The sequence below is a fragment of the Dendropsophus ebraccatus genome, chromosome 11 (assembly GCF_027789765.1).
Source record: "Dendropsophus ebraccatus isolate aDenEbr1 chromosome 11, aDenEbr1.pat, whole genome shotgun sequence".
Taxonomy (NCBI): Eukaryota; Metazoa; Chordata; class Amphibia; order Anura; family Hylidae; genus Dendropsophus; species Dendropsophus ebraccatus.
In genome coordinates this window covers 48782543-48796842 of record NC_091464.1, presented here as the reverse complement: position 1 = coordinate 48796842, position 14300 = coordinate 48782543, and the positions used below count along the sequence as shown (strand labels likewise).

Genomic DNA, 14300 nt, shown 5'->3' with positions numbered 1-14300 from the left:
AAAAGCTGTTCCTATGCACATTAACGCTCTTGTTTTATTGGATTGTGCCCATTATCATACATTATAAAAATTTGGGTATTTGTCATTTTAGAAAATGTTAAAGCTTGGACTTAGTGAGTCCGAGATGGTGGGGAGAAACAACTTCTCCCTTCTGGCCCTAAGAATCGGACATGTACTTAGCACCCAAGCCCCAACCAATAGAAACGTTTGACAGGTCTCTATGACACATCAAATGTTTTCTGAATAGACACACTTCAACTTTCCACATAATGTAGCTGTCGACAAATAATTCCATAAGGCTCTGGTCACACTTTCAATCTAATAGGGTTTCAGAGTCCAGTTGAGAACATGATACCAGCTGTCAACTCCAACTGAAAACAGGGAGAAATGTAATGAACCACATTATAGTTCTATGAGACCCTTTAGGACATATGTGGGAAATCAGATCGGTCATAGCTGTCATGGCCATGTCAAGAACAAAAGCCATGATGGTTTTTTGAGAGTAGAGCATTCTTTACATATAAAATAGCTGGAAATATCCAATTTATAAGCAGTTAGAAAAGAATTGAACGTCTTACATTTGATTGTTAGTGATAGTGTAACTTCCATATAAATACTAAATGTTGCCTTCTAAACTACTAAGGTCTTTGTGCTGACTCCTTTTTTCAGATGAAAGGTAATGGTGAATATGTTGTAAGATCTCAACAAATATAAATGCCAAAAGTCCAAAAGGTTGGAATATGTCTCTGTTGTCGGGTCGAAAGAAATGGAGGCCTAGCTTATCTATTCCCAACTGTGGGGTGACCCTGCTTATGTTTACCTCTCTCTTTTGGCACTGAAACATTTTTATATAAGGAATAGGGAACCAATCTTCCTCCTCTCCTACAAGGGTTGGAAAGGAGGAAAACTACAAGCACTAGCCCTTCCTGTCAATCTGTATTTTAACTAGCCTTTATGTACACCCTTGAATAACGTCTATTCATACTTACAGTGGTAATTATTTTTTTTAACACATTATATCAACTTACCAAAATAAAATCCTTCATGTTTCCGCTTTGGATTAAAGAATCGCCCTTGTGCCCGTACGTTGATATTTGCCCCTTTTTTGATTAAACACTTCACCAGGTCACTTTGTCGCCTCTCAATTGCTATATTTAATGCCGTCTGACCTGAAGAAAATAATGGCAATGTCTGTGAGCACCCAAAAACATTATACTTACATTACATTACATTACATTACTTACAGTATACATTGTAACAAAATATACCCCCTTTAAATGGAAAATTACATCCACTGCCCCTGTACCTCCAATGCTCAATACTCTCTGTTTACAGTACTTCACCGCATTGAGTGAAATATCCCAGCGCCTAGTAGAACAATTTCATAGTAAAATTCAACTAGTTCTTCTTTATGTAAATTAATATTTACAGATATTTACTTGAGCCTTTTTTCTGAAAAATATTGCTTGTGAAAAGTGTAAAACTACCCCCCATACCTACAAAGTCTCAGGATAAGGCTATGTTCACACACTGTCAAAATGAAGTCTTTTTTCATTATTGTATGGCTGTCATTTTATAGCCGTTATTTTAAAATCACTGGCGATATACGAATAACAACCATTGTTATTTCGATGGTGTGTGAGCATAGCCTAATCCAGCAAACTAGGCCTCAATAGCAGGTATTTGGAGGCATTTCTAAACCTTTCTTGAGCATTTCCAGGTGGTCATGGGGTAAGGGCTTTAATGTCCATCTATATATATACATATATATATATATATATATATATAGCTACCTTATATAACATATCATGAATAGAGATGAGCGAACCTGGAGCATGCTCGAGTCCATCTGAACCCGAACTTTCGTCATTTGATTAGCGGTGGCTGCTGAACTTGGATAAAACTCTAAGGCTATGTGGAAAACATCGATATAGTTATTGGCTGTATCCATGTTTTCCAGACAACCTTAGAGCTTTATCCAACTTCAGCAGCCACCACTAATCAAATGCCGAACGTTCGGGTTCAGATGAACTCGAGCATGCTCGAGGTTCGCTCATCTCTAATCATGAACCATCACAGCTTCCTTTTTGTGACAGACTGAGCTATTGTGGAGCTTTTTTTTTTTTCTACCTAGCCATTGGATTTGAATGGGATGTCTATCATATCTATCATGTAAGTTTCTATTTGACAAGGTTTCATGGACCAGATGAAACCATGCATATTGGAACATGCTGAAATAAAAAAGTGCATGTTCCAATTATGTTTTTGAATCCTGTTGCATTGTCCTGTGTTGTGCACAGTGGACGTGTTGTGCTGCAGAACAGTATTCTTTTTGAACCATCCATTTTTTTAATTGATGCAAACTGATACAAAAGATCCATAAAAAAAACCTGACAGTTGATTCTTAAAAACTAAACTTTTTAAACAAATGAAAAAGAAAAAGTGGGCATTTCAGGACAGGAAATAATGTGAACCTAGCCTAACAATAATCAATTCTGGCAATCCAAGTCATGTATTATCATTATGATTATTATTATCCCGTAATCTTCATTCCATTGTGTAGACGCCTTGATACCTTTATAATTCTCTTCTGTGTACTCAGCATTGATAAACCTGTCCAGGAAGCCATTCTCCTCGGCAAAAGACAACAGAAGGCACACAATCTCTGGGGTGTAGTCATTGATGTTCAGCAATGCCTTCATCAAACAGGTTTTCCCAGTGTCCTTCGATGTTAATTTATACATGAAAAAATCTGAAATATAACAAAGATTTAATCAATTTGAGTGGCCACTAAAAGAAATAAGGTAGAAAGTAAATGAAGTGATATTTGTATTGCTACCTACAGCCTTTAATAATATAAAAAGACAAATAAAGATTTCAGCATGTAGAAAACATTATTGTGGTTACCTTGAGACGCTTTTTCTGTAAATGAGGATGAAGAATCTTCAGCTTCTTGAAGAAGTCTCTTCAGTGAGTCCACATCTCCTTCAGATACAGCTTTGAACAATAAATTTTTTGGTGGCCGTCTTGCAGTTTTCTTTGGGTTTAATGAGTCAGGGCTTAAGAAAGAAACCCATCAAAATAAGGTTAGTATATATCTGAGTTGCATACACAAAGGGAATCAGACGCTAGAAAAGGTTAATTTAGATTAAGTATATATGAGTGAATGTTCAGTAACATTCGCCATATCAAGAATCAAATAAATCAGCTATTGATTCGCTTAGTCTTGAAAAGGAAGCTCTGGAGACCTTGGTATTAGACAGTTCTAGGAGTCTCATACCAGACTTCCCCAAGGAATTTGAACAGTTAGAAAGCTGAATGTCTTTTTACAAGACTAAATTATTAGATTAGCTTTGGATCTGGCAAAATCCTGCTGTAGGTTTGCTCAGTGGAGGTGACCATGTGGAGGTGAAACTTGCACCCGTGTGCTTTATAAAGCAAAGTGTCAAGGATCAAGGAGCCAAATCCTGGCATGTGCAACTTATTAATATATTATGGAAGAAATTAACAAAATGTATATCTATAGTGAAAAGACAGGTATTCTACTGAAATGTAAAAAAAAAGGTCTTATTTTATATGATACAAGTTAGGATAATGATCTATATCAAAGGTTCTTACCCATTATTATATTGTTTTAACAAATAGTCAGTTACTTCTCGGGGGGTTTGTGGAGAATCGATATCCTCACTTTTTCTGCTGTCACTAATTTTTGTGGAAAAAATATAAATAGGTTCAAAAATCACATAAAAGTATGTGTAATAAGGTATCAATTTATTTAGGATATGAAATAGGTAACTTAGCAACAGATTAATATGTATATAAAAGTGTTTGTATTGTCTGAATATATTAAAGCGTAACTGTCATTTCAGGGCCATTTTTTTAAAACATTAAATATCAATAGTACAAGCGATTTAAAGAAACTCTGTAACAGGTTTTATGTACTAAAAGAGTTTCCTTCTGTAGTGAAAAAGCAATCTCCCAGCCTCCCCCCTCACATCAAATGCAGCAGGATTTCTGTCTCCATTATGTGGCTATGGAGAGGGGAGGGGCTGTTAGGAGTGACTGAGCACGGAGCAGTCCTGCACAGCACAACACCCTGCAATCTTCTCTCAGTAAGTTCATAGATAAGCACTGACCTTTCTGACACCTGAATTTAGCGTTTTAGGTGCCCAGAGAGTCTACAAACAGCTGACCTTCATGTCACCTCTTCCTGCTCCCTCATCTCCCTCAGCCCCTCCCCCCTTCATAGGCTTACAATGGAGAGAGCAGAGCCCATCTTCACTGGCTTCTCTGTAATGAAGTGTTTGCCTGATAATGCACAGATAAGAAGTCAGGGGGGGAGGCTGGGAGATTGCTTCTTGAGTACAGAAAGAGGCTTTTTTGGCTGATGAAGCCTATTACAGAGTTTCTTAAAATCGCTTATACTACTGATTTCTGCAATAAAAAAAAAATATGACAGTTACTCTTTAAGTCTTTTGGCAAAAAACACTAAAATTTTAAGGGAACGTCTACCCTTAAATAACATCTGGTGTTTTGTTCTGGAAAGTCCAAAATTTCATGATGATCAGTTTTTTACTTTTATTTTATTCGTTTTTGTAACCAACTGAGAACCCGCATAGAGGTAATAGAGGTGAATATTACAGAAAATTGATTGCATAAAAATCAGTAATAAAGTAGTTACATGGTAAGTGTAGTTGAAAAAAAGACATATGTCCATTTAGGTAACTATGGATAAAGGATTATGATAAGAATAATACATAAACCAATCTACCTTTAAAGAGGATGTACCATCTTTAATCCGACCGTTTTTTTGAACCGCGGCCCAGTTCCCGTGCACGGCGCCATTCTATCCACGGGTACTGGGCCGGGGCTGAAGCACATGAGGCAGGCCGGCCCGTCCCCAGTGGGAGGGAATTCCCTTCCCTCTATGACGCGGCTTCATTAGAATCAATGGAGCCACGTCATATGGGGAGCGGGGGATTTCGCCCACCGGGGGCGGGCCAGCCTGTTTCCTGTGCTTCAGCCCCGGGCCGGTACCCGAGGATAGAATGGTGCCATACACAGGAAACGGGCCGCGGTTCAAAAACCGGACCGTGGCACCGGCTTCACCGTGACGGCGCCGTTCTATCCGTGGGTCAGATTAAAGAGAATGTACCTGATGGTACATTCTATTTAAAAAGAAAGATTTCCTTCTTGATCCTGACTGTCGATCAGGCTGGTTCATCAGTAAGCAATAAGCTCCTAAGCAATAAGCTAGCTATAAGCAGCTAGAATATCAGCTTGGTGGAGGGCTGGAGGGGTATGTGCCCTAGCAACTAGGTACCCCATGCATGGTAAACATTACAGTATTTCCTGCACTATATAGGTTTAGGTTGAACCAATGAATACATGACTTGAAGGGGTTGGTCATTCTCAGTCGGCCATGCAGTGATCCATACCATGGAGACTTATGAAGAAGCATGTGACCATTAGGTCACTCAGCATCCTCATCAGGAACACACCAAGTGCTAGAAGCTAGCGCAGGCAGCACATGCCCCTCCATATGCTGCTATGTCATGGACAGAATTGCGGCATGGGCGGCACAGATGGACCACTGATCAAGGGGGAGGAGCTTCAATAATCTACTCATCAGGGCAAGATCAGTGTGTCATCTACTTTAATGATTCCCATATTTGTTTAGCAAATTTACAGAGCGTGGCCAAACTCTTTAAAGGGAAAAATCCTAGTTGTTTTCTATCATAAACAGCACCATTCTTATCCCCAGTTTGCGTATGGTAGTGCAGCTTTTACTGAAGCTGAGTTGTAATACCACATACACCCTGAGGACATGGGTGGCGCTGTTTGTGGGGGAGGAAAAAAGGAAAAGGTGTTTTTCTAATGTTAGATAATTTCTTTAGACTACATGATTAATTGGTAAATGTTTGGCTATTTCAATGCATTGGATTTATTCTATATAGAGCCCTATATAGAACCCCTGTGTCACTGTGAAATCTGAGCTCTCTTCTGACAACACAGTTGAATCTTTGTATCTACACCAGTCACAGTTGTTGGGAAACAGATAAGATTATTGGTGGATCCTAACAGGACCAGTGACATATAATGATACAAGTCAATGACTACTTTAATGAATACTTATATGACGTGTATGGTGAGTTTTACTCTCTGTAGATTCCTACTTGGCTATGTAAGAAGCAGCCCTTCCCTTATGTACTCAATTAGATACTTATCTCCTGCTCCAAAATACTGTTCACTCCTTGGAATACGTCAGTAGTTCTTTAGTTTTAGTACTTTTTAAAGACTATTAAAGAGGTATTCTGTTGAAATTAAACTGAAATTAAAGTTATTCTTTCCTCTCCACACTCCCCCAATGTCCTCCTTCATCATCTTTGTCTCATCTGAACTATTCCACTTCCAAGAAGGACTTGTCTCGGCAGTGACAGTCATCTCAGTGAGTGATTGGCTTAGTGGGCTGTCAATGCTGAGTCAAAAGTGGAGGTGAGATTGTACAGTGAGAACCAGAAGACACCGGGGGAGTGCAGAGAGGTAAGTATAGGCTGTTTGTTATGTTCTCCACCAGGGTAGCAACATATTAAAAGTTTATTTTCAGCAGAATATTCCTTTAAGTACTATCATGTGGACCATCACCATCACACAATAAAAAATGAACAAATGTTCACGTTCAGTTCTTAGAAGTTTTAGAAATAAAGTTACATGTCATAGTTAAATATTATAACAAAAGACCAGCTTTTAACCATGGGTTGTAACCATCATTCAAGATCCATTTCCCCCAAGACCTCCAATGTAAATTCTGAAACTAGAAAGCCAATTAATCTAATTGAATGAAATATATTTACTATATTTCAGTATTATTATTATGTTAGAAAATGTCATCGATGTTCCTCAAAAAAATATGTTTACAATGGGGCTCGAAAAAAAAGTAGATGTTTGTGTCAAATGGTAATTCTACTATATATATACGATATGTCACATCAAAGCACACAAACAAAACCAATGCAAAAGAATACCACCTTATACAGCAAAATGCTAAATATTGGTACTTACCATGGCTTTATGTTGGAGTCCATAGGTCTGGAGAACACAGGGAATGAAATTTTACTCGACACAACAGGAAAGTCGGTGGTGTCACTGCAGAGAGAAGCTTCTGTTAGTAAGGGTTCAAGATGAAGGACTGACATGGTGGATGAATAGAAAATAAAAAACAAAAAATTTTATATATTTAATAAAAAAAAAGTGATGTTCTAAGAACTGGAAGAGGACATCTGCTATAGCAGCGAACAATTCAAGTGTCTTGAAATATAGAGAGCACTCGCAATCTGGCATAATTTAGGGCAGAGCCAATCTTCCCTAACCAGTTGTGTGGCCTATGATACATTCATACATATATTTGATGGATCTAAGAATAGCATAAGCAGTTTGGGTTGCTTAAGATTATGATTATAGCTTTCAGTCAGATTAAGGACAACAATGTCATCCTAAAATACATTACACATATCATTTTTGGTGGGATTGGTGGATGGTGTTATGGGACAGTCATGTCTAATGTACAGTGCAAATTATAAATATAACTAGAAAATGTACCCGGCGCTGCCCGGGTATAAAGTGTCAGTGTCCTGTATACCTGCAGGGTCGTATTTACCATTAGGCACCCATGGTCTGGTGCGTAGGGTAGCACCTTGCAGAGGGGCAGTACCCTCCCGTTCAGACTTGCCAGAAAATCTGGTGTCTTTTCGAGGGGGGTATGGAGGTATTGGTCAGGTGTGGTATAGCGGTGTTATCCAGTCACAGTATGGCGGTATTGGTCAGGTCTGGTATGGCACTGTTATTCAGTCACAGTGTGTCGGTATTGGTCATGTCTGGTATGGCAGTGTTATCCAGTCACAGTATGGTGGTATTGGTCAGGTCTGGTATGGCAGTGTTATCCAGTCACAGTATGGCGGTATTGGTCAGGTCTGGTATGGCGGTGTTATCCAGTCACAGTATGGCGGTATTGGTCAGGTCTGGTGTGGCGGTGTTCTCCAGTCACAGTGTGGCGGTATTGGTCAGGTCTGGTATAGTGGTGTTATCCAGTCACAGTATGGCGGTATTGGTCAGGTGTGATATGGCAGTGTTATCCAGTCACAGTATGGCAGTATTGGTCAGGTCTGGTATGGCAGTGTTATCCAGTCACAGTATGGCGGCATTGGTCAGGTGTGGTATGACAGTGTTATCCAGTTACAGTATGGCGGTATTGGTCAGGTCTGGTATAGCAGTTTTTTCCAGTCATAGTATGGTGGTATTGGTCAGGTGTGTTATGACAGTGTTACCCAGTCACAGTATGGTGGTATTGGTCAGGTCTGGTATGGCAGTGTTATCCAGTCATAGTATGGTGGTATTGGTCAGGGTTGGTATAGCGGTGTTATCCAGTCACAGTATGGCGGTATTGGTCAGGTCTGGTATGGCAGTGTTATCCAGTCACAGTATGGCGGTATTGGTCAGGTCTGGTATGACAGTGTTATCCAGCACAGTATGGCGGTATTGGTCAGGTCTGGTGTGGCAGTGTTACCCAGTCACAGTATGGCGGTATTGGTCAGGTCTGGTGTGGCAGTGTTATCCAGTCACAGTATGGCGGTATTGGACAGGTCTGGTATGGCAGTGTTATCCAGTCACAGTATGGCGGTATTGGTCAGGTCTGGTATGGAGGTGTTATCCAGCACAGTATGGCGGTATTGGTCAGGTCTGGTATGACAGTGTTATCCAGTTACAGTATGGCGGTATTGGTCAGGTCTGATGTGGCAGTGTTACCCAGTCACAGTTTGGTATACCTGTCCTGTAGTGCCCTGTATATACATGTACTGTATAGATGGAGTAGGGGGTCGTGTATATACATGTACTGTATAGATGGATTAGGGGGTCCTGTATATACATGTACTGTATAGATGGAGTAGGGGGCCCTGTATATACATGTACTGTATAGATGGAGTAGGGGGCCCTGTATATACATGTACTGTATAGATGGGGTAGGGGGCCCTGTATATACATGTACTGTATAGATGGAGTAGGGGGCCCTGTATACATATACTGTATAGATGGAGTAGGGGGCCCTGTATATACATGTCCTGTATAGATGCAGTAGGAGGTCCTGTATATACATGTACAGTATAGATGGTGTAGGGGGTCCTGTATACATGTACTGTATAGATGGAGTAGGAGGTCCTGTATATACATGTCCTGTATAGATGGAGTAGGGGGTCCTGTATATACATGTACTGTATAGATGGAGTAGTGGGCCCTGTATATACATGTACTGTATAGATGGAGTAGGAGGTCCTGTATATACATGTCCTGTATAGATGGAGTAGGGGGTCCTGTATATACATGTACTGTATAGATGGAGTAGGGGGCCCTGTATATACATGTACTGTATAGATGGAGTAGGGGGTCCTGTATATATATGTACTGTATAGATGGAGTAGGGGGTCCTGTATATACATGTCCTGTATAGATGCAGTAGGAGGTCCTGTATATACATGTACAGTATAGATGGTATAGGGGGTCCTGTATATACATGTACTGTATGGATGGAGTAGGGGGTCCTGTATACATGTACTGTATAGATGGTGTAGAGGGTCCTGTATACATGTACTGTATAGATGGAGTAGGGGGTCCTGTATATACATGTACTGTATAGATGGAGTAGGGGGTCCTGTATACATGTACTGTATAGATGGAGTAGGGGGCCCTGTATATACATGTACTGTATAGATGGAGTAGGGGGTCCTGTATACATGTACTGTATAGATGGAGTAGGGGGTCCTGTATACATGTACTGTATAGATGGAGTAGGGGGTCCTGTATATACATGTACTGTATAGATGGAGTAGGGGGTCTACCAGTTATTACTGTGGATGTTGTGAGGCAGCTTCCCTAGCAACCATTGCTCCCTGTGAAAATGAGAGCAGTAATCCTATTGGTTGCTAAGGCTCCAACTGCCGTGTCTGCTGCAGCTAATTATATCACCTGTGTTTGCAGTGAGGAGATTTTCCCATTCATCTCTATGGGGCGCCGCTCTTTCCCCTCCCCCTCCCCTCCTGTACATCTGGCGGGGACGGGACCTTTGCTAAAACCTTCCCGGGCACCCAATGTATCTGTGTGCCAAATTTGGGGTCAAACGGTTCAGGCGTTTGGAAGACAGACAGACAGACAGACTTTGATTTTTATGATATAGATAATTCTATAGGGGCAAAGAAAGGTTTGATTGGCTTAAATCCAAAAATCTGTTTGTTTTAAATATCTGAGTATGTCAAAGGGTTCTTTAAACGATAGCCAGACAGCTCACCCATCTATACATGGCTGCCTGTGGAGGAGCGCATGACAAGCACAGGCGCAGTAGAGGAGGCCCAGTGTGGTATATTGTCATGTGCTCTTTCACAGGCAGCCATGTATAGATGGGTGATCGCTAGATTGTCTGGGCAGCCTATAGAGGTTAGTGGCGGTCTGCTGCCGCCGCTCCTATTCCACGGAGCGACAGCAGCAGATCGTTGCTATCACAGTCGTTTGTTTTTTAATCATGTCGTCTGATCGTTGCCTTCTATTCCACAGGACGATTATTGGCCGTAACGGCTGATATCGGCCAAATGCAGCCGATAATCTTTCTGTGGAATAAAGCCTTAACATGCAGCAATAGGAGCTGCGGGAGACTGAGGTAGGTGGATATCACTCCCCCCCCCCATCATTATATTAAAAAATGACACTAGAATACCCTTTTAAAAATTTCTCCACATAAAATGTCTGCTTATAAAGTGACTACAGACGGATGCAATACCAGATGCCACCCATGGGCAAGAGTGGTGCTGCTTAAAAATAAACAGCAGATGTTTCTATTCATATATGATGATTTAAGGATTCAGCCTAAGATGAGAATGGTGTTACTTTACTTTCCAATGTCAATCCATCTGAGAGCTCAAACTTTACTTGACAGATTAGTTACTAGGAATTTTAAGGGTGTTCAGGCGGTGTACCCCTAGTAAGTGTTTAGCTGAGCCTAGACATAATGGGGACTATGGAGTTTTATTCAGACCGTGCTTTCCTCTATCTCTTACATGGGCTGTTGACTTAAAGGGTTTATCTAGAAAGACATGTCAGCTTTCTTCCACAAACAGCATGTCTCTCATATCTAGTTTGAATGTGGGTTTTGCAGCTTAGTTCCATTGAATTGTATAGAGCTAAACTGCACAACCACACCCAAACTGGAGACAAGATTGATGCTGTTTCTGCAAGAAAGCAGACATGTCTTACTAATTCTGGATAACCCCTGCTCTCTGCTGCCACCCCTATCCAAACTATCCAGAGCAGCAGCCAGCCCCCACAGCAAACCTCTTCTGCTCTAAACACTTCCCTACACAGACAGAGGTGGCATTGGATCATTGGAGCATTGAATTGGAAGCAAGTACATGACTTCTTCCTGGGGCATGCAGCAGGTGGTAAGTACTGTAATACTGTCCAAATCTTTATTTTTTGCCCCACAGTACCCCTTTAATACTTGTTTGGTTGTCAGCTATTGCTAAAAAGCTTCCATAAACATGCTCGGTTTGGTTGAGTGTGCATTTGTTGTCAGTGGGGAGACAGTGGGCCCACTGAAATTGGTGGGTTCAGACAACTTTGCTTTACTCACACCACCGAGACACCGCCTAGAGAGGTAAGTAACTGGAGCCAAAAGTGACGTAATGTGTATTGCTGTAAGCCTACCTTTTCTTCATCCCATTGTCTAGAGGTTTATGTGTCCTGGGAGGAGTCCCTGGAGGAATCCTGTCCTTGGCCAGAAGTGGCACACCTTCGTTTTTACTCATCTTTCTGTAATAAACAGGAAAAAAACACATTAGATTAATGACATGTAACATCTAGAACAGCAAAATGTAAAAGAATAGGGAAAATGGCAACTTCACATTTTACATAATAATTATAATATTGATAATAATATAAAACCTACATCTGAATATATGTGTAAACTGACTTCATATTTAAATTTTCAAATGTAAATATTGTTATATATAACACTGTATATGGACCCTATAGCATAATGTTACATTGGAACATAGCGTATGACAAGGGAAATAAGGATGTGCTGTATTCTTGCCAATCTTTTCCAATCTCGGTTAAGATTTTAGTGAACATTTGTTAAATATAGTAGTCTATGCTAGTAGTATTTGATGCTTTTATATATTTTACACACCCTTATATTTTTCTTCCAACCTTCAATACTATATTATATCACACCTCATCACTAAACAACAGAAAATAAATGAGTTATTTTGTTTCCATGTATGTAAGTATGTAAACTGAGGCCGGATTTATCTACAGTGAGCAGCTACAAGCATCAGACATATGAGTGCACCGTGCACGCTGTTCACAATTGGTATTGATGTTGTGACTGTTCTGAAAAAAAAAAAACAATGACTAAGTCATTCTAGAGATTACTGAGCATGATGTAACCACGGGCACAACATGAAACATACCAAGAAGCAGGTACAAAAAACCATATTATGCAACACACTATAGTGTTCATATTGCCGCATTTATATTATATGAGTAGCGACAGTTTAGGGGCCATTAAAGAGGAAACTGTATGGGGGGGGTAGTAGTTATTCTATGCCTATTATGCTCTCCTTTACCATATAAACAGTAATGGAAGAAATATTTGGAAATATTTGCATGATCTGGACGGTAATTTGTGGAACGTTATGCTTGTACATACATGTGTTGTTCATATAGTACTGGATGTATAAGGATTTTATGCTACAGGTCATCTGTGAGGTGGATTATGTTGCTATAGCTATAATGATGTCTGCCTGGTCTCTGGCACAGTACAAAGTATTATGCGCTGTGATGTGCACTATTACGCTTTTGAGAGGAACAGCTAGGATTATATAAAAGTGAGGGTTGATGCCAGTAGGGACAGTGCAGGTGTTCCGAGGCCTACCCTGAGTATAGGTAAGCTGAAGCCTGGAGTGGCTTGCCTATTGTAAATGGGGGCTGGAGAGCGGGAAGTGTAACAAGTTGCCTGAGGAGAAGCTGTGTTGAGGAGGCTTGATCAGTTCCGGTACTCCTCTGAAGGAGCTTCCTTGAGCAAGGCCTTGATATTTGTCATATGAAGCAGACAAAGAGCTAATATAAGTGACCACTTGACTTCCCTAGTCCGAGGTTAGGGAAGCCTTCTGGTGGAGGAGAGTAGTTTGTGGTGCTCTAAGCATTGTCAGGTTAGCGCCAAAAACTGCAGAAGGGACATGAGTTTGGAGAACGGGATGAGCTGATGGTGGGGGAGGCTTTAGGTACAGTTTGGGCCATATTAGAAATCATCTCCACGTCAACAAGGGTGGACAAGTAGGAAACCATAGCAGAGACCTGGATATCTGAAGGCCTAAGGTGGGCAGCTCAGTCATGAGGTGTAGCGGACTGAACTAAATTGTCATTGGAATTGATGGTGTAGTAGGGCCCTTGTATACAGGACCAGGGTTGGTGTAAAGCATCCACCACTTACATATTAGGAAGCACATTTCAGGGTAAGTCCTGTGTAACGTAGCACAGTCCTGAGGGTGGGACTCCTGTGGCATTAGCAGGTACCCAGCCTAAAGAGTGACACAGTGCCTCATCTGAGTGTTGTAACCATCAAACTTGCTCTATTGTATCGGTATAAGAGAAAAAATAAAGCTGAACTAAGGGTCCTATTACACAGAGCGATGTTTAACGAATAACGACTAACGATAAAAGATTGCAAACGAGATTGTTTATCGTTAACCTTAAATCGTTCACCATATTACACAGAGCAATAATCGTTAGTTACGATCGTTACTATGATCGTTATTGCGATCGTTACTATGATCGTTTACTCCTTCTGATCCTAGCAAACAATGAACAATGTGCAATTACACGGAACGATTAGTGAACAAATGCAGAACTTGAGCGAACAAATGTGGAATTACAGCGAACGATTAACTATAATTTTAGGTTTAGATCTAAATCAACGATCAATGACATACGAAGATTTTTCGATTGTTGCCTGCTATTACACAGAACGATTATCACTTAAATTTGAACGTTTTCACGATTTTTCGCATGATAATCGTCCCGTGTAATAGGGCCCTAAGCCTATGATTATCTTCTATTAGGCTACGTTCACACACAGTATAACAACGGCTGTTGTTATACTGGCCAAACACCAACAGGTGTTTGCATGTTCCTGCGGCCATCAGAGCTCTGACAGCCGCAGGAACATTTATTTCCATAAGGCCCATTCAGGATGTGTA

General features: G+C 40.7%; 1 protein-coding gene across 4 annotated transcripts in view; it reads right to left on the bottom strand.

Annotated features, from left to right (window-relative positions):
* Positions 1-14300, bottom strand: part of LOC138768122 (transient receptor potential cation channel subfamily V member 3-like) — a 31791-nt gene that overhangs the window by 10202 nt on the left and 7289 nt on the right. The window contains exons 2-7 of one of the 4 annotated variants that reach the window (XM_069946179.1): positions 11746-11850; positions 7063-7146; positions 3619-3702; positions 2908-3059; positions 2576-2752; positions 1029-1169 (exon numbers count right to left, since the gene is read on the bottom strand). In XM_069946179.1, coding sequence (XP_069802280.1) covers positions 1029-1169; positions 2576-2752; positions 2908-3059; positions 3619-3702; positions 7063-7146; positions 11746-11846 — 739 coding nt within the window. In that variant the 5' untranslated portion in view covers positions 11847-11850. Of the gene's footprint in view, positions 1-1028; positions 1170-2575; positions 2753-2907; positions 3060-3618; positions 3703-7062; positions 7147-7657; positions 7711-9890; positions 10070-11745; positions 11851-14300 lie in introns of those variants that run through there. The other 3 variants (XM_069946181.1, XM_069946182.1, XM_069946180.1) reach the window with 3 other exon arrangements.